The sequence below is a fragment of the Coregonus clupeaformis genome, chromosome 18 (genome assembly GCF_020615455.1).
Source record: "Coregonus clupeaformis isolate EN_2021a chromosome 18, ASM2061545v1, whole genome shotgun sequence".
In the NCBI taxonomy this organism is placed as follows: Eukaryota; Metazoa; Chordata; class Actinopteri; order Salmoniformes; family Salmonidae; genus Coregonus; species Coregonus clupeaformis.
The window spans coordinates 57679812-57700139 of record NC_059209.1 but is presented as its reverse complement, the minus strand read 5'-3'; the positions used below and the strand labels follow the sequence as shown (position 1 = coordinate 57700139).

General features: G+C 41.3%; 1 protein-coding gene across 3 annotated transcripts; it reads right to left on the bottom strand.

Moving 5' to 3' along the window:
• Positions 1–247: 247 nt before the first annotated feature.
• Positions 248–17704, bottom strand: LOC121551372 (ankyrin repeat and SOCS box protein 6-like). 3 transcript variants are annotated; one of them, XM_045227034.1, is made up of 5 exons: positions 17664–17704; positions 1105–1211; positions 867–994; positions 688–774; positions 248–522 (listed from the first exon to the last, which is right to left on the bottom strand). In XM_045227034.1, the coding sequence occupies exons 2-5, from the start codon at positions 1131–1133 to the stop codon at positions 461–463; spliced, it is 306 nt and encodes a 101-aa protein (XP_045082969.1). In that variant the 5' UTR covers positions 1134–1211; positions 17664–17704; the 3' UTR covers positions 248–460. The 3 variants fall into 3 exon arrangements, with proteins under 3 accessions (XP_045082969.1, XP_041719924.1, XP_045082970.1); XM_041863990.2 differs by having other exon boundaries at positions 867–975; XM_045227035.1 differs by having other exon boundaries at positions 867–975; positions 1110–1211.
• Positions 17705–20328: the final 2624 nt, after the last annotated feature.

Sequence of the window (20328 nt, the reverse complement as noted above, 5' to 3'; positions counted from 1 at the left end):
GGACAATGACCCAACACACCTCCAGGCTGTGTAAGGGCTATTTTACCAAGAAGGAGAGTGATGGAGCGCTGCATCAGATGACCTGGCCTCCACAATCCCCCAACCTCAAACTAATGGAGATGGTTTGGGATGAGTCGGATGACAGAGTGAAGGAAAAGCAGCCAATAAGTGCTCAGCATATTTGGGAACTCCTTCAAGACTGTTGGAAAAGCATTCCAGGTGAAGCTGGTTGAGAGAATGCCAAGAGTGTGCAAAGCTGTCATCAAGAATCTCAAATATAAAATATATTTTGATTTGCTTAACACTTTTTTGGTTACTGTGTAGGGCAGGCGGCTGAGCTCCTGGGGCAGGCTGAGGTCCTCCTGGACTTGGCCCGGGTGTCCTCACCCAGTCTGGCCCTGCCCCTGGACCTGCCTATGCCACACCAAGACCCCCATGCTCAGACACTGCGGAACCTCCATCAGCAGGTCTCCATCAACACAGCAGTCTCTCCATCAAGGGTTGCAGCATGGACGTCTGAACCTTAGGAGGGGAACATTTCCTGAATATAATTAAGTTTGGGCATGCCCTGCTGTTGTTGAGTTTTAGCATTTCTGTCTTACAACAAATGCCCATAAGCCTACTCTAAGCAGCAGAAACATTAAGACAAGGTGACCACTCTATAAAGGATGTTTTACAGTTCAGTACCTCTCTGGGGTAGCAGCCGGATGTTTTCTATGTTATGCACGGTGAGTCCATCACTGCTGGCTAGGGCGTGAAGTAGGGGTGTTTTTCCTTTGGGGACAAGATAAAAAAAAAAAAAAGCAGTGTTGAAATACAGCATATAGAGAAAACACAAGCAAATACAGATCAAAACGTCAAGTCACCATTTTTATCTCTTGCATTCACGTCAGCCCCAATGTCCAGCAGTGTGCGCATACAGGGTAGTCTCACTGCCTCTTCACTAGCAAGATCCAAGGGGCTACTTTCATGGATCTGCAAAAGATACAGTGCACTGCATAGACAGTCATAACAACAGATTCTGTATACAAAGCAAGAACAGCACTGCAGAAAGGACACAATAGTAGTAGTATGTTTTGCAGCTGTAAGTTCAGTTGTACTCACCCTACCTCGCTTGTCAATGTCAGCTCCATGTCCAGCCAGCATCCTTACCATGCTCGGCCTGTTCCTCACTACAGCAATGTGCAGTGGGTTGTAATAAGATACAGGGTCTGGGAATAAAAGTACATTTTCATCAGTAAAATACAGTGAGCTCCAAAAGTATTGGGACAGAGACAAATGTTTTGTTGGATTTGAAATTATACAATGACTATGAGGTTAAAGTGCAGACTGTCAGCTTTCATTTGAGGGTATTTTCATCCATATCAGGTGAACCGTTTAGAAATTACAGCACTTTTTGTACATAGTCCACCCATTTTAGGGGACCAAAAGTATTGGGACAAATTCACTTGTGTATTAAAGCACTCAAAAGTTTAGTATTTGGTCCCATATTCCTAGCACGCAATGATTACATCAAGCTTGTGACTCTACAAACTTGTTGGATGAATTTGCTGTTTGTTTTGGTTGTGTTTAAGATTGTGTACCCAATAGAAATGAATGGTAAATAATGTATGGTGTCATTTTGGATTCACTTTTATTGTAAATGAGAATAGAATATGTTTCTAAACACTTCTACATTAATGTGGATGATACCATGATTACGGATAGTCCTGAATGAATTGTGAATAATGATGAGTGAGAAAGTTACAGATGCACAAATACCTCTCACTATGACAATAGCTGGGGAGGTTACACAATCATTATTCCCAATTCATTGAGGATTATCCGTAATCATGGTAGCACCCACATTAATGTAGAAGTATTCTATTCTTATTTACAATAAAAGTGACTCCAAAATGACACAACATTATTTACCATTCATTTCTATTGAGTGTACATAGCTGTCACTGATCACTAAACCAGACTCATAGCATCACAAAAAGCACCCTCACTTCTCTTCAGAAGAAGAAGAAATTTGATTTCGAGTGGAGTCGAGAGGCAGAAGGAGAAGATGGCGGAAACTGAGGTTTTGTTTGAAACTGCTAATGAGTTGGGTGAAGCTAATAGTACAGAAAGTGAGAATGAGTGGGTTACAGTGGCGAAGAAAAAGGGAAACGAGAGCAGTAAAGCTGTGGTGGAAAATAGGACACCACTAGACTTGTTTTTATTCGGAGTCAGGGTTTTGGATCAATGCTACTTGGGAAATCTGTTTAACTTCGAGGAAAATCTGGAATGTGTTGGAGGAAAGTGTGGAGTTGGTGAGAGTCACAAGAAGTGGTCTTATTTAGATTGTGTGTCTGCGGAGCAGAAGAAGCGTGTTTTAAGACTAAAAAAGATAGAGTAGAATGTTTCCTGTATGGATTTTCGTAGTAAGGAGCATATTATTTATCGCAATGCTCATAAACTGTACAGCACAAGCGGAGAAGTCGTCTAAGAAAATTGGAATCATTGTGAATGCCGCTGAACGTTTTTTGGGTCTTTGTGATTTCACAGCCGAGAGAAAGAGTCCCAGTCAGCTGTGTTTGAGGAGGGGATCAGCTATGCTCTGTTTTAGTTGGCTGAGCGGGGACTGGTCTGTGCAGCAGTAGTCCAGCTACGCTATGGAGCAGATCTCAACCATGAGGGTGAGAGGTTTGACATGTTGTCAATCAAATATTAGGAGACTTTGTCTATATATAGTGAGCTCCAAAAGTATTAGGACAGTGACACGTTTTGTTGTTTTGGCTCTGTACACCAGCACTTAGGATTTCAAATTGAGGTTAAAGTGCAGACTGTCAGCTTTAATTTGAGGGTATTTTCATCCATATTGGGTAAAACATTTAGAAATTATTGCACATTTTTGTACATAGTCCCCCCATTTTAGAGGACCAGAAGTATTGGGACCAATTCACGTATGTGTATTAAAGTAGTCAAAAGTTTAGTTTTTGGTCCCATATTCATAGCACGCAATGACTACAACAAGCTTGTGACTATACAAATATGTTGGATGCATTTGCTGTTTGTTTTGGTTGTGTTTCAGAGTATTTTGTGGCCAATGTAAATGAATGGTAAATAATGTATTGTATCATTTTTTAAGTGACGTTCATTGTAAATAAGAATAGAACACCACTCTTCTTCTTCTTCTTCTGTGGATTTTATATGGGGGTTGGCAACCAACTTTAAGGTGCATTACCACCACCAACTGGACTGGACTGTGGACTAGAGATAGTGAAGGTCTAAATCTCCTCTCCCTAAGGAAATGAAATACATTATTAAATACTACATCCCCTGAAGATTTCCCCAGCAGTTCACTTAATCCTGGCTCTTCAACCCCATTACACCTCAAATATAATAACAATTGTTCCCTTTCTCTCACATATTTCTGGCACTGAAATAGAACATGTTCCACTGTCTCCATCTCCTCCTGACAATGATCACACCTCCCAGTCGGATGTTTCCCCACCACTTTCAATGTACTATTTAGCCTTGTGTGTCCCAGTCTCAGCCTTGTGACTACACTTTCCTCCCTTCTCTCTCGGCCTGAGGACCTCCCTGCCCCCACCTTTTCCTGGATCTTATACAGGTGTCTTCCCTTACTCTCCCTGTCCTCTCTTGCCACTTACTTTTAACCACTGTTCTTATTAATCCCTTGGCTTCTGCTTTACTGATTGACAATTCCATCTCAACATTAGGATGTCTAAGAGCCTGCTTGGCAATAATATCCACTTCCTCATTCCCCTTTACTCCCACATGAGCTGGTAGCCAGAGGAACATCACAAATACCCCCATCTGTTTCACCCTATACAAGCACTGCAAAACCTCATACAATACATCCTGTCTGCTCTGAGAAACACATGAATTTAAGCTCATCAGTGCTGCACAGGCGTCAGAGCAGATGATTACCATGTCTGGCCACACCTCCTCCACCCACTCTGCAGCCAATAGTATGGCCAACAACTCCATTGTGTAAACAGATCAATTATCTGTTGCTCTTTTCGTCACTGCCACCTTAAACTCAGGAACACTAAAAGCTGCTCCTGTTCTCCCTGTTTTAGGGTTCTTAGATCCATATGTGAATATATTCAAGAAATTATAGTTTTGTGTTCATAAAATGTTCACTTACAACTGAATCTACTCCTTCCTCAACATCTCTTACCCTCTCAAGCAACCCTAGATATATTACTGGTTGAGGGAGAAACCAAGATGGGATAGCAGGAAGAACCACAGAGGGGCTAAACTCCCTCCCAAAACAACCCCAGGTCTCTCACCGAGGTAAAGACAGTTTCAGGTTGGATATTCGCGCTTTCAAACCTCAATAGCTTTCAAACCACTTGAGCAACAGACTCCAAATAAGTGTCATGATGTTGAAAGAATTGCGCACAACATTGCACAGGTCTTATTTTCACAATTAGGACATTAATTTGCTTTCCAAAGCTAATAAATGTGTGGAAATGTGAGCATCATTCCGTATTCCTAGTTGAATTAGTTAGGGAGCGTAAACAAAAGTACAAACTTTTTTTTTTTTTTCATTTGAATTTCAATAGCTCCTTGGTCATGTGACCTACTGACCTCAACCAAGGTTCAGAATGCCCACTGACTACCCTTCTATATTGCACACCCTTTAGTTTGTCCATTTTCATCTCACATGTTTTAACATGAATTATTCAAACTTTCTAATTTCAATAGCTCCTTGGTCATGTGACCTACTGGCCTCAAACAAGGTTAAGAATGTTCACTCATTATGCCTACACATTGCACCCCTTTAATTTGTCCATTTTAATCTCACGCGGTTTTATATATATATATTTTTTTAATTTCAATAGTTCCCTGGTCATGTGACCTACCACCCTAAAACATGCTTTAGATTGTCCACTCACTATGCCTTCATATCGCACTCTGTTGTTTGTCTACTTTCATCTCACGCTTTTAGACTTAAAATCTGTAAGCCTGAGACCCAGTAGGTGTGGACAAAAAAAAAAAAAAGAGTATATGCTACTTTTATTATTCTCCTGTAAATGGTTCAGTGCCTATAATTTAGGCTGTGTGTAGAATGGGGCATAAAGGAAATTACCTCTACTAGATTATGCTGATAAGGAAAACAGCATTCCGTTTTGGCCTGTGTATTCATTTACCTATAACTAATCAGAATTCCATTAGAAAAAGAGAATACTTCAAAATGAGAAGATCCTGCCATGGAAAAGACAACTGGGTGGACATGAAGTGGAACGGAGGGGAAATAACTCACACCATGCAGCAGGACACCTTCAGCTGTGTGGTCTTTGTAATGCAGGTTTGATAGTTATATTTTCAATAATGAATGGTTTGCTGTTATGTGACAATTAGGTCAAAAACTCAATTTTCTATTTTTGGTGTAGATGGCCAAGGAAGTTGCACAGAACTTCCCCAACATCCCATCCTAAATGGATATAGAACCTTTACAAAAACACATGGAGCAACTGCGAAAAGAAATGGCTGAGGATATACTAAAAATGTCTGGTATGTAATTACATTTAATTCAAGGTAAATGTCAATTCTTTATTTGTATGTAGTTGTGTGGGACAACCATATGTTCAGTTCATGCCTATGATTTCAGAGTTCAACAAAGCCAACAACTGCTTCATGTGTGCCACTGATAAAGAACCTGGATGTGGCCCAAAGACTGACTGGGTTAGTAACTTTATAATCTTTTGACAACAGTGACGGCATGTAAGACAATTTATGATATAACACAATGGATGCTAATTCATCATACTGCATTGAGATTTGATATTGTTTATAACGTGTTACGCTTTGTTCTGTTTTAGATTGAATGTTTTGCATGCCAACGGTGGTTCCATGTGCTGTGCCTAGGTATGAATACAAAAGAGTTCAACAGAGTGAAGAACACAAACTGGAAGTGCGGTCTTTGTTGTTGAAAATGTATGCTATACCCCATCCACACTGAAGAGGCTCTGAAATGTACATCAACCAGGGATAAAGAGAAAGTTAACACTGACACGTTTTGTACTTATTTTTATTAAAGTGTCTGTTGACATGTTGGTAAAGGTCTACAATTTCTGTTTAATTTGTCAATATTTAATTATCTGGCCACCATTATTGTGGTTACATGTTCAGTATATGTATTGACCAGCAAACCCACTGCAGCCTACCTTGCAGTTCACTCTCCATCCCTGCTTTGGACAATTAATAACATGACTCTCGTACTTTGCCCCTTTCCTTTATGGTTGATATTAACGATGAAAGGAGATACTCTTTCTCTCTCCTATTGTGTACCGCTGTTAAATACTGTGGCAAAATAAAGACTTAAGGAAAGGGAAAATAAGTACTCAGAACTACCAATTATTATAGATAAACATTAAAGAAAAGGGTAAACACAACACTGGACTGAAGCCCCTAATTGTCAAACTAATACAAGGTACAACAATATAGAAGATAAAAAAACTAGAAGTTATACCATATGGGTATATATCTACTGCGCACTTCTTAGGTGTGTAATTGACATGACCAAGGAGCTATTGAAATTCAAAACTATGAAAAATGTACGTAACACTGAGTGAGATTACAGTACAAAAACAAGAGTGTGCTATATATATATATATATATATATATATATATATAAGGCTAGTCCGTGGACATTCTGAAGTTTGTTTGAGGTCAGTAGGTCACATGACCAAGGAGCTATTGAAATTTGAAACAATGAAAAACTGAAAGATTCATGTAAAATCACCTGAGATGAAAATGGACGAACATAAGGGTGTGCAATATATAAGGCTAGTGAGTGGATGTTCTGAAAGTAGTTTGAGGGTTGAAAATATAATATAATAAAATAAAATACTCCACTATTTAGTCCTACTTCAGGCCAACTGCCTGAAAGGATTGGACACCACCACGTAACACACCCTGTAACTCTTCGGATGTCAAATCTCGCACACCCAAATACCTCTCTGCAGCTGCCACCACAACCTCTATTTTCTACGACTTACATTCCATCCCTGCAGTACAGTTGATAACCATTGCTATAAATGCCAAAAATCCAATCTTACTGAAACATATATCACTTGTAGGTTTATCCCTCTGTACTGGTACAGATCTACTACTCACACCACTCCTCTCAGGATCCCTCCCCCTTGACCCAACTTTCTCTACTTTCTTCACTGCCTCAGCATATGACAACTTCTGCACTACTCTAACCCTGGAAACCTCAACCTGCCGCTCTCACAAAGGACATTTCTGATCCCCAGCCCCATGGGCACTCCTACAATTAACACATACCACTACTTTCCCCAATGCTACACATGCCTTTGTCTCATGCCCTTCTGCACACTTCTCACACCTAGGAACCTCCCTCCTACACACTGCTGCCACATGCCCATAAGATTGACACCTGTAACAACGTAATGTATTCGGCACAAAATATCGTACAGGATAACTTATATATCCTAACATCACTTTGTTGGGCAAAGACAACATAAAAATGCAAAAGGACAGACAATGACTTCTGTTTCTCCACTCACACCACCCTGTCTGCGTCGCACCAAACAATGAGCATCACAAACACCGGGAATCTTCCCCTTCAGTTGGTCAGCTTTCACATTTACCGCTACCCCAGTAATCACTCGTTTCAATGGCGCCCTTTTCTTGAGCGCAAAACAAGTCACATCTCTTGCCTCCATTCGTTTAACACGGAGCGCCTGCTCCCTCTGACCAGCAGAAACACAAACAATTATCACTAGACCACTTCTGGTTACACTCACTGATTCCACAGCACCCAACTTTTTTCACTCACCCTGAAACCACAAATGGACCAGCCAAAAGGCAAGGGTCCGCTTCTTCCAAGAACTTCACTCCTACTGTGACAGACTCATCTTTATCCTGACCCTCGATGCAAGCCTCGGGCTCAGAGAACTTCACCACACCTACCACCTCTGATACTTCGCCCTCATTCACTTCCATTTCTCCTCGTCTTCAACTCACTCTGCTTACATTTTCTACCATTCTTCTTTAAAACAAACCGTCTAACTCTTTTCCACCATTTTTAACCGACTTAAGCACACCCTCTTCCTCCCTCTCTCTCTTAGACCTCCTCTGCCTCTCTTTTCCCCTCCATTCCTCCTCCGTATTACAAGTATAAGTCTCCTTGTGATAATACTGCACTTCTCCTAACATACATCTTGTTCTTGCCTTGTCAAGGGACGCCATTTAACCGGCTGTCACAGCACAGTAGTGGTCATGTTATTGTCACGTTCAAAACAACTGGGAACTGGGAACTCAGAAATCACACCCGAATTCAGACCATTTTCACCGCTGGGTGGGAGAAATCAATAGGTAAATAACACAGCCAATCACAACACTGGCGGGTAAGTAATAATGTGAAACACATGGAACTGAGAGTCATGATCAAGGGCTAGACCTCTTTGTGATGTCTTCCCCACAGATATAGTGTCCAAGCACTAATACAATTTTTGCGTGAAAGATATTTAAACAATTACTTCTTAGTATTGCATTAATTTACTAACAAATACCTACAAAAGCATATAACGCATTAAGACGGCCCTGATTGTAAAAAAGATATGGCCGTTTTTATAGTGCGAGTTAGCCCTTGATTATGACTCTCAGTTCCATTCCATTACACATAAGAGTCATTGCACGAAGGCGTCTTCTGCAGGGGTGAGTTTTGTTAAGAGCCGCGACGCTCTGCTGAACATGAACACGCATCGCTTGCGGTACGGTTTTGGAAGCATAAGAACCTTATCTTTCACATCGGCGAGAAATAATTTTCAAAAAACAAAATGGTTAAATTGATACCATATTTCCATGTTACAGCTGTTGTTTACGGAAAACAGACGGAAGACAGAGTGGACTACCTGTGCTAATTAGCTATCTGCCTCTCTGAACATCTGTGTGAAAACGGAAGACAGATGCCACAAACGTGTTGTCACTGAAAAATACTGTCGGCTGCAACTGTGTTAAAACAGTTTGTGGCATCTGTGTGTATTTTGCATTTGTGAATTTATTTTGATGTGATATGAAAGTACAGGGATTTATGTTTCTAGAACCGTACCACAACTGAGAATCAAATCATGTTTAGATGGAGTAATTGGCTGTTTTTGCTTCTAGAGCCAATTCACCATTTAAACAAAACATGTAAGGTCCTTGGACTCAAACTCATTCCATGGTGGGCCTAGTGTCTGCTGGCTTTTGATTTTTTCTTTCAATTAAGACCTAGACAACCAGGTGAGGGGAGTTCCTTACTAACTAGTGACCTTAATTCATCAATCAAGTACAAGGGTGGAGCGAAAACCCGCAGACACTCGGCCCTCCGTGGAATGGGTTTGACACATATGACCTACTGTGAACGCACCCTTGTTCGTCTGCCAGTGCCAGTTGTATGTGATTGTTAATTAAGGGCATGGCCTTTTGTCTAAAAAGCCTTCCTGTTTGTGTCATTTAGGGGAGGCACTACAGGTGGAGATGGGGGATATGCCATCGCAGATTAGAAGACAGCAGCAGGTGATTAATTATTGGGGTCAACCTACCGGGACATGGGGTGTCTCATCCTGCGAAAGGGATTTTACAGGCATGCTGGGAACATGAGCGAGGACAGAACATGAGCTTTGGGTGGGTGGGTAATACCCGGGCGAGGGAGCTAGGACTGTATGGAAGGGAGTTTAGTCCAATGGTAGCTATTCCTGTGAACCCACCATGGCAACTCCCGCCTCCAGTAGTTGATCCAGAAGTGTTTGAGAGACTACGGAAAGATAGGGAGGGTGTTGATCCATCGATTTGTTTAACACAGTATCCAGACGTCTATATCAGGATTTAGTGACCATTTACACAGATGGTTCAGGACAGGACATCTCTGTCAGCATTTGTAGTGCAGGAATGTGGGGTGGCAGTCAGGAAACATATTACAGATCATCTGGCTGTATATATGGCGGAGCTGATGGCCATACTGTTGGCCTTGCAGTGTGTGGAGGAAGTCAAGCCAGACAGTAGTTATTTTCTCTGATTCATGTACAGTGTTGATGAGTGTAGTCCTTTAGCTCACATAGCAGACAAGACCTGCTTTATGACATACTACAAACCCATTGCAGCATTAGACAGATGGATATACAGACAATATTTATTTGGGTCCGTAGCCCATATGGAGGGGAATGAGGCAGTTGATGTTCTGGCTAAACAAGCCCTTAGTAGTGAGGCTGTTGTAGTTTCAATGAGCAAGGCAGAGGCAAAAAGCCTGATATGGACAATGGTGGTGCAGAGATGGCAGGTGAATAGAGATACTAAGGGCAGGCATTTATTCCAAGTATAGAGGAAAGTCGGGGAGGACGGCGGGTAGAGACAGAAGAGAGGAGGCTATTTTTACAAGATTAAGGGTGGCTGTTTTCCAGTTGAATAAGACTTTAAACGTGATAGGAAAATATCAGCAGGAATGTGTGATTATTGCCAGGAAACAGACAGTGGAGCATGTACCGATACAGTGTGGGCAGTATGAGAGGGAAAGCGAGGCTGAGATCCATTATGAGGGAGAAGGGGATACAGGAAGTTAGTTTAAAGAGTATACTGAAAAGAACGTCATTAGATACAGTCTCAAATATTTTATATTTTTTAAGAGAAACGGTGCTGGCAGGCAGGATTTAGTTGCTCCCTGTCTCTGGCCCACACTCCAGTACAGTAGGTGGCGGTAATGCACCATAACGTTGGATGCCAACCGCTGATAAACCCCACCGAAGAAGTCATTCAGGGGATCCCTTTACCACAGATTTTACATTTTAGTCATTTAGCAGACGCTCTTATCCAGAGCGACTTACAGTTAGTGAGTGTATAAATTTTTTCATACTGATAACATTTACTATGTGCTGGTCGGCATGCCTTGGGAGGGTGGGAGTTTTGTTTTTTTGTATGAGAAAAATGAATTATTGTACATAGTGTTTTTAGGATTTGTCGCCCATATTCCACTTAGACCTGCTCTCCTTCTCCCTGAGCAGGCCCTCCGTGAGTGTTGCAACACATTATTATTGTCTGTTACCAGTTTTTTTCCCCCAGACCATATTAAGAAAAATAACACAACAGCTGTAATGGACACAGGAAGTTTCGGTACAATTTTATAAATGCCAACAGATCATTTGTTTGTTCGACATAGTGGGTTCTTTTTGTGTCTGTAAAATGTATTATGTGAGAAATGGCGGTGGAAATGCCTTTATGTGTAAATTGATATAATAACCATCATATCGAAGTAAACTTGGAGTCCTGTGATATGGTATGTGTGTGTGGTCCTCCCACCATGCAGTTTATTAGGCAACAGTGTTGTAGTACTCGAGACTACATTGAGTGTCTCGGTCTTGACTCGGTCTTGGACAGTGAGGACTCGTAATTTCTTCCGGAGACCAGTGGAGTAAAAAACTACATTATCAGCTTCCATTCAGTCAGCACATAAAACCGCTTAGCCAGGCCAAATATATACACTCCTTTCTTGAAACATTATCTTAACAGCCTTTATATCTATTATAGACATGTTTGCGCAGTGGCGAACCTATAGGCCTTCAGTGTGTGACAGGTTCGTGATTCTGAAAGGAGAGCAACCGTAAGACCAGCGAATTCATGTAGGAGAGTCCACCTTTTGTAAAACACAAAGGACCAGTGGTGTAGTGGAGGATATACGCAGGTATAAGCCGTATACCCACTTTTCTTTTCAGTGGGCATTTCTTATACTCACTTCTTAATCCCTACTGATGTGTGTCAAAGTAGTATAGTGGAGGTATACGACTTATCAATTATGTAGTACAATAGAGAAATCATGCACAAAGTAGCCTACATAATCGCAAAGTACGTGAAATATTCACATGCGCGCTAGTGCGCGCATCACAGCCTAGTTTCAGCAGAATATCATCTGCAGGCAGCAAGAGTGTGCAGCTCTCAGCTGGTTTTGGCATGGAGCAGCTCACAGAAGAATGACATCGGTAGGGGAGGAAAAACGTTTCAATTTATGATATCTACCAGTAAATGCTGACAAAGGCAACAATGGGTATGCAAACCAGGTATTGAAAAAGTTTACTCCGAAGTGTTGTAGGCTATTTGTGATGCGAAAATGTCATCATGACATGGATGGGCCTGGGCAGGGTTGCCAGGTAAGCTAACATTTCTAGCCCAATTACCAAAAAACCTTCCCAAAAGGCCTGAAAACTAGCCCTTTTTATTTTTATGACAGCAAGTGAGGAGTTGCCATATCTATACAATAAACCCTTTTACCATAACTTTAACGAGCTAATTAAGATGGAATATCATAGTAACTTGTAATGACGTTAGAAGCAATGTTCGGGATTGCTCAAAATAATAATTATTGCAAGCTATGACATAAAGGAATTTGAATATGTGGCAAGAGAAAATATAATTTGCCCTTATTAAACTCGCCAGATAATTTTCCATCAATGGATGTCAATTTAACTTGTTTGACTTTATGATTAAGGCACAAGGGGGTATGATATATGGCCAATATACCACGGCTAAGGGCTGTTCTTAAGCACGACGCAACGAGGAGTGCCTGGATACAGCCGTTAGCTGTGGTATATTGACCATATACCACAAACCCCCGGGGTGCCTTAATGCTATTAAACTGGTTACCAACATAATTAGAACAGTAAAAATTATTGTTTTGTCATACCCGTGGTATATGGTCTGATATACCACGGCTTTCAGCATTCAGGGCTCGAACAAGGTTTATAATTGTAAATAAATCCCCTTTGTGCATAACTATAGATACATCTGACAGGAGAGTTTGAGTGATGAAAGTTGGACAGAGGATGTCAATCTCTGAGCAAGAAACACTTGGATGAACAATAAAAAAACGAATGTTCTGGCAATTGTGCTGTTATTATGTGCCAGATGTTAAGACTACAAACCGTTATAAATGACCCATTTGCGAGATTGACTTGTCATTTCAATAGACAGGCTACAGACTAAAATCTGGGTTTATGATTCTAATTAAATATTGCCATAGTTTGCTTAGATAAAGGCAGGTAGCCTATAGGCCTTCATCTCATTTAATATAGTTTACAGTAGCCTAGGCAAGATGTAAACTGAACGATTTAGCAGCTTGCTTAGTTCAAATTAACAGACTAATTTATTCAACATGAACAGCAAGGCGATTTTGCAATAAGAAGTGCTTGTGTTTCCCAATAGCCTGCTGGAATAGGCTACTGAGGATGTGGTCATAATTTCAATCACTGAATTAAATGTTAATAATATGTATATGAACTGAATATGCTTGTCAATAACAGCCAGTGTTTATTTTTTCGAATTTGTTTTACCTGTAGCCTAATCTGACTACTGTTAAAATCAATCTAATGTGTTCATTATAACACAAGGCTACAACAACAATAAACTGAGGTTATAGGCTATTTATTAAATTGGTTTGCCAGCTCCAGGTAGGCTACACAAGTGGCACAAATTTATTTGCAATGACTCCAGTGATATCGTCATTTCAACATATTGTATCAAATGGTAGCCTACAATGGCATATACATAAATAGGCTATTTGATGGCCAACAGAGGCAAATGTATAATTTTCTACATTCAGCCTAATGTCAGTTTCATTGAGGACTTTTCCCCCATAAAAAAAATAAATAAAATAAAAACATGCGAGGGAGTTCCATAACTTCCATTTCAAATGTCCACTCGGGAAGCCCCTGAGACCTCAATAACTGAGCCTGCATAAAGCACTTTGTTTGATACTGTTTTCTTTAAGCAGTCAACATTAGAATGCAGTTTAAACCACGGATTTATGTAATGCGCTCCAGTGCGCCCAAAGTCGATCTCCAGTGCTTTGTCTGCATTATTTCTTGATGTGCATCAGTTCTAGTGTGTTAATGTTTTATGGAAAAAGGTTTGGAAATAGTACCAGTCAAAAGTTTGGACACACCTACTAATTCAAGGGTTTTTCTGAATTTTTACATTGTAGAATAATAGTGAAGACATCAAAACTATGAAATAACACATGGCATCATGTAGTAACCAAAAAAGTGTTTAAAAAAATCTAAATATATTTTATATTTGAGATTCTTCAAATAGCCACCCTTTGCCTTGATGACAGCTTTGCACACTCTTGGCATTCTCTCAACCAGCTTCATGAGGTAGTCACCTGGAATGCATTTCAATTAACAGGTGTGCCTTGTTAAAAGTTAATTTGTGGAATTTCTTTCCTTCTTAACGCGTTTGTGCCAATCAGTTGTGTTGTTACAAGGTAGGGGGGTTACAGAAAATAGCTCTATTTGGTAAAAGACCATGTCCATATTATGGCAAGAACAGCTCAAATAAGCAAAGAGAAACAACAGTCCATCATTACTTTAAGACATGAAGGTCAGTCAATACGGAAAATGTCAAGAAATGGGAAAGTTTCTTCAAGTGCAGTCACAAAAACCATCAAGCGCTATGAGGACCGCCACAGGAATTGTAAAAAATAAAATAAAAACCTTGAATGAGTAGGTGTGTCCAAACTTTTGACTGGTAGTGTAGGTGTCTCCATAATGACAATCTAAATAGCCTACCTAAAACTGGTAAAAGGTTGTCACAATGTGTGCATGTACTGCTCTCTCTCGTCCAGGCTCTGTCGTAGCCGGCCGTGACCGGGAGACCCATGGGGCGGCGCGCAATTGGCCCAGCGTCGTCCAGGGTAGGGGAGGGAATGGCCGGCAGGGATGTAGCTCAGTTGATAGAGCATGGTGTTTGCAACGCCAGGGTTGTTGGTTCGATTCCCACAGGGGGTATGAAAAAAATAAATAATGTAAGTCGCTCTGGATAAGAGCGTCTGCTAAATGACGTAAATGTAATGTAAATGTCTTGCTCACATGACTCAGCCAATAACTGTAGTGCTCTCTCAACACACACACACTCCTCCGGTCCTCCCCACCACTCACTCACTCAGCAACAGCCTGCCTCACTGCCTGCCAGTCAGCAGGTCACAGTGAAATATATATTTTAAAAAGAAATGCCATGAAGGCCGAAGTGCAATTTAGAAATACCCCCAAAACCCGCAACCAATACATTTTGAAAGTAGCACTATTTGGCGGGAAAACCACAAACATGGCAACACTGGGCCTGGGTGGACAGAGGCCCATCCACTGGGGAGCCAGGCCCTGACAGGCCCCCCCAAATCAGATTGATGTGGTTTAAGCATTGTTGTGGACTTAGACCATAATATATGTATTTTTTCTATTTAAAAAAAAGGTAGATTTTTGAGAGTGAAAATTGCAAAAACATCTATTGGAAAATGTGGGAACTTTTTGGCAAAATGTGAGTATACCCACTTCTCCAGGCACCACTACACCATTGCATAGGGCCAATGGAAAGACAGAAGTCACACACAGCATGATGTTAAAGGATAAGCAGTCCATAAACTTGGACATAATAAGCCAATAGGTCTCAATCATAAGAATACAAAAACACAACCATTAAGCATTCCCAATCAAATGTACAACTATTACTTCCCATTGCAAAAAACATTTCACGTTTAGCACACAAAGTAACTGGTGACTTAAAGTTTAAAGTGGAACTGACAGCGTTTTAACTACTATTTTGAAAAAAATATCAAATTCCCAGTTTATGATTCAAAACCAACTTTATAAGAGGTTTGAAAAATAGGTTATATTTGACTCAACGTTCCATGAAGTACACTAAGGCATTGTTGGCAGACTAGATGCAGTTCAATGCATGATGCATATAATTCACCAATACATTTCTTGGTAGTCCAAAAAACATTGCTATCAGGTTGTAAATCACAGCCGGCCTGGTAAATTTGTTGCTGCCTCCATTCGGGATGCACTGTTTCAGTTTCAATTACTCAATATTTTGGACAAAAACTGAGGAATGTAACTCAGTCTGGGAATGTCAATACAATCAAACTTGCAAGGGCAATGATCACAAGTCAGTCATAACGTGGCTAATAGGCTAGCGTATCTATTTATGTAGCAAGCTAAAAACACAGAGCCTAACGTTAGCTAGATGGCTAGCTAACTAGTTGCTAGGAGAGTTTAATCATTCAACCATTAAAAAAATAAACAAGCACACAAAACTTGAAAAAGCCATGCATGCACATGAGTAAAATCATCGAGGATAAAACACAAAGTCTGGGACTTATTTCCATTGTGGTCCTCTCCATTGTGGATGTCATGTCATGCCATTGGATGAGTGACTCACTTTTTCCCCTCATATCGTTTTTCGGTGGCTATACACAGCTAGAGATGCAGGTGTCATTTGGTTAGCTAGCAAGAACTTGAATGACTGTTATACAGTTAGCATATATCTTGCGTTCGCAAATTCACTGATTATCTACTCTGCGCTCTCGTCTGAATGTGCCAGAGCACAGAATAACTGATGAATTTACGAACGTGCAACACCTGCTGAATATGACCGGTGTCAGTAAACGTAGGCAAAAAAAAGTAATAGTTAGTCAAGAACGCTCTAGATAACATGTAAACAGCCTAACCAGCTCGACAGGGCTGTAGTGGAACAGGTTGAGAGCTTCAAGGTCCTTGGTGTCCACATCACCAACGAACTATCATGGTCCAAACACACCAAGACAGTCGTGAAGAGGGCACGACAAAGCCTATTCCCCCTCAGGAGACTGAAAAGATTTGGCACGGGTCCTCAGATCCTCAAAAAAATTCTACAGCTGCACCATCGAGAGCATCCTGACTGGTTGCATCACCGCCTGGTATGGCAACTGCTTGGCCTCCGACCGCAAGGCACTACAGAGAGTAGTGCGTACGGCCCAGTACATCACTGGGGCCAAGCTTCCTGCCATCCAGGACCTCTATACCAGTCGGTGTCAGAGGAAGGCCCTCAAAATTGTCAAAGACTCCAGCCACCCTAGTCATAGACTGTTCTCTCTGCTACCGCATGGCAAGCGGTACCGGAGTGCCAAGTCTAGGTCCAAAAGACTTCTCAACAGCTTCTACCCCCAAGCCATAAGACTCCTGAACAGCTAATCATGGCTACCCTGACTATTTGCACTGCCCCCCTCCACCCCATCCTTTTTACGCTGCTGCTACTCTGTTAATTATTTATGCATAGTCACTTTAACTCTACCCACATGTACATATTACTTCAACTACCTCAACTAGCCGGTGCCCCCGCACATTGACTCTGCACCGGTACCCCCCTGTATATATAGCCTCCCTACTGTTATTTTTTTTTACTTCTGCTCTTTTTTTTCTCAACACTTTTTTTGTTGTTGTTTTATTTTTACTTTTTTTGTTAAAAATAAATGCACTGTTGGTTAAGGGCTGTAAGTAAGCATTTCACTGTAATGTCTGCACCTGTTGTATTCGGCGCATGTGACCAATACAATTTTATTTTATTTTATTTTATTTGCTACGGCAAGTAAAATGGTCAGAGTGAGGTGTTCTCTCATTTGTGATGGAAGTAGCTAGCTAGCAAGCTAGCTTGGTTGGGACAAGCATGCATTGGCTGGCAAGCTGCAGAAGGACGAGGAGGCTACAATTCCCCATTTATCAGTGAAATTGACGGCTGGAAAAGTTTGAGAGGGTTTATCTAATGTTCCTTCGTTAGATTTTAGCTCATCTTGCTCTGGCTAGCATTAGTTGTTGATCTTGTTGTTGATGTGCATAACTGAGGGAGAGAGAGCCTACCTTTTCATGGTTGTTTGATCAATAGGACTGCAAAGTTCCCAAATGTAAGAGGACTCCCGTGGTGTTTACATATTTGCAGAAATCCATTCAGGTGGCTTTTGGCGAATGCGTTCTAATGATCTAAAGTCGGGCTGTTGCAACTTCCTGTAAACACACAGCCCAGTTCAAAGTGAATGATTGCAGGCCCCTGTGGCAAATGGCTTGTTTGTAAAATGTCTACTGTAACTCTGATTGGCTATAGTGCACCGGACTGTGTAGACACGGCTGCTTTCCCGCTCTATATTGCTATAGAGTTTTCACAAATGCCTTAGTATACGTAATTCCCAAACATTCAACACATTTATGAAAACGTGTCATATTCTTCCCGGGGTGTATATGAACAGATTTTAATACGATTTCATGTTGGTAAAATGCTGTCAGTTCCACTTAAATACAACAATGTTTCACACACAAGTTATTTTCAAAGAGATGGCTAACAACAGCAGCATGCTGCAATAAAAAACACAGTTCCACTCACCAGATGATGATGATTTGAAACGTAACTTCTTGTTGAAAGTTATTCTTGAAAAGGGAGAAGCTAACAAATTAGCAACAAAAGCCTCTTTGATAACACCTACTGCAGCCGGTGCAAACTAGCCGACAACAAAAGCTAGCTAGACCGTGGGAAAACGACAGCTCGCTACTGCACAGTGACCTGTTGGCCTTCAAGAAGGCAGAAGTTTCCATACGTTTTCGTAAAAACGGTCCCGCTCATTAAATCAAAATGTGATTGGTTGATTCCACTGTCACTCCAAAATTTTGCCCTTATACAGTTGAATGGCAGACGCCTTTATCTAGCTTCTGATGGCTGATTTTAGCTAGATGTATCTCCCCAGAGACCAGCAAAGAGAAATCCTGATTGGATATTTTTTTCTCTCTTCAGTTTTAACCCTTTCGTTTCCAACAAATTGAAGAGATTAATCAGAACATCATTGAAAATCATATTATCGTTATCATATTATTATTACATTTACATTACATTTACGTCATTTAGCAGACGCTCTTATCCAGAGCGACTTACAAATAGGTGCATTCACCTTATAGCCAGTGGGATCACCACTTCACAATGTTATTTATTTTATTATTATAATTTTTTTTTTTGGGGGGGTTGGGGTTTGGGTTGGGGTAAGGGGGGGGTAGAAGGATTACTTTATCCTATCCCAGGTATTCCTTAAAGAGGTGGGGTTTCAAATGTCTCCGGAAGGTGGTGAGTGACTCCGCTGTCCTGGCGTCGTGAGGGAGCTTGTTCCACCATTGGGGTGCCAGAGCAGCGAACAGTTTTGACTGGGCTGAGCGGGAACTATGCTTCCGCAGAGGTAGGGGAGCCAGCAGGCCAGAGGTGGATGAACGCAATGCCCTCGTTTGGGTGTAGGGACTGATCAGAGCCTGAAGGTACGGAGGTGCCGTTCCCTTCACAGCTCCGTAGGCAAGCACCATGGTCTTGTAGCAGATGCGAGCTTCAACTGGAAGCCAGTGGAGTGTGCGGAGGAGCGGGGTGACGTGAGAGAACTTGGGAAGGTTGAACACCAGACGGGCTGCGGCATTCTGGATGAGTTGTAGGGGTTTAATGGCACAGGCAGGGAGCCCAGCCAACAGCGAGTTGCAGTAATCCAGACGGGAGATGACAAGTGCCTGGATTAGGACCTGTGCCGCTTCCTGTGTAAAGCAGGGTTGTACTCTCCGAATGTTGTAGAGCATGAACCTACAGGATCGGGTCACCGCCTTGATGTTAGCGGAGAACGACAGGGTGTTGTCCAGGGTCATTATAATCATTATTTTATAAATCCTTAGCCCTTCTCTGAAGGCGTAGAAGGCCCATTGTTCCCCACTATGTTTGGGTTAGTAATAATTTGTAGAGTGGCTCTATTTCCCAGCATGCATATTTTCACGTTTTTTTTCTCACTATTCTGAATGTCTAAAGAATCCATATGTTGTTCTGAAATATGAACACAGAAATGCTGGACATTTTTAACTCTTATGGTGGTGATTTGACAAAATTACAATCATGGTCTTGAATTGGACTCCCATTTTTCTGGTCTCGGTCGTGACTCTGTCTCAGACCCCTTGTGCCCTCCCGGTCTTGGTCTTGATTCAGACTCGATTTACTCCTGTCTTGAATCGGTCTCGCTTTAGGTGGTCTCGATCACAACACTGTTAGGCTACAGATTAAATAAATGATGATGAACTTCACAGGGTGATGAAAGTGCACGGTGATCTTGACGCACCTTTCCAATAAGTATCAATGGTCTTATTCTGGTGACATGATGATCGACGCTTGACTGCCGTTTGACAAATAAACATGTTCTTGCTCTTATCCATAATAATCTCATGTAGACTAGCCTACCCGCACTGTATCTGCAAGCTGTTGGCTCTAGCGCAGGTGCAAAGACCGGAGTAGGCACATTTGCTATTTAACACAACCGTTTTTGTGACAACTATCCGTAGTGATGAAAATGCGATGGAAACACATTGAACTTTAGATTTTTATTCGATATGTGAAAAAGTACATTTTGTGTGCACTACGTAATCACGCACAGATTTGTATCCACAACAAGTTTGTTTGGTGAAACACACCACTGGTGGGAAAATGCTCAGATTTTCTTTATGTGGATTTTAGAATATTTGC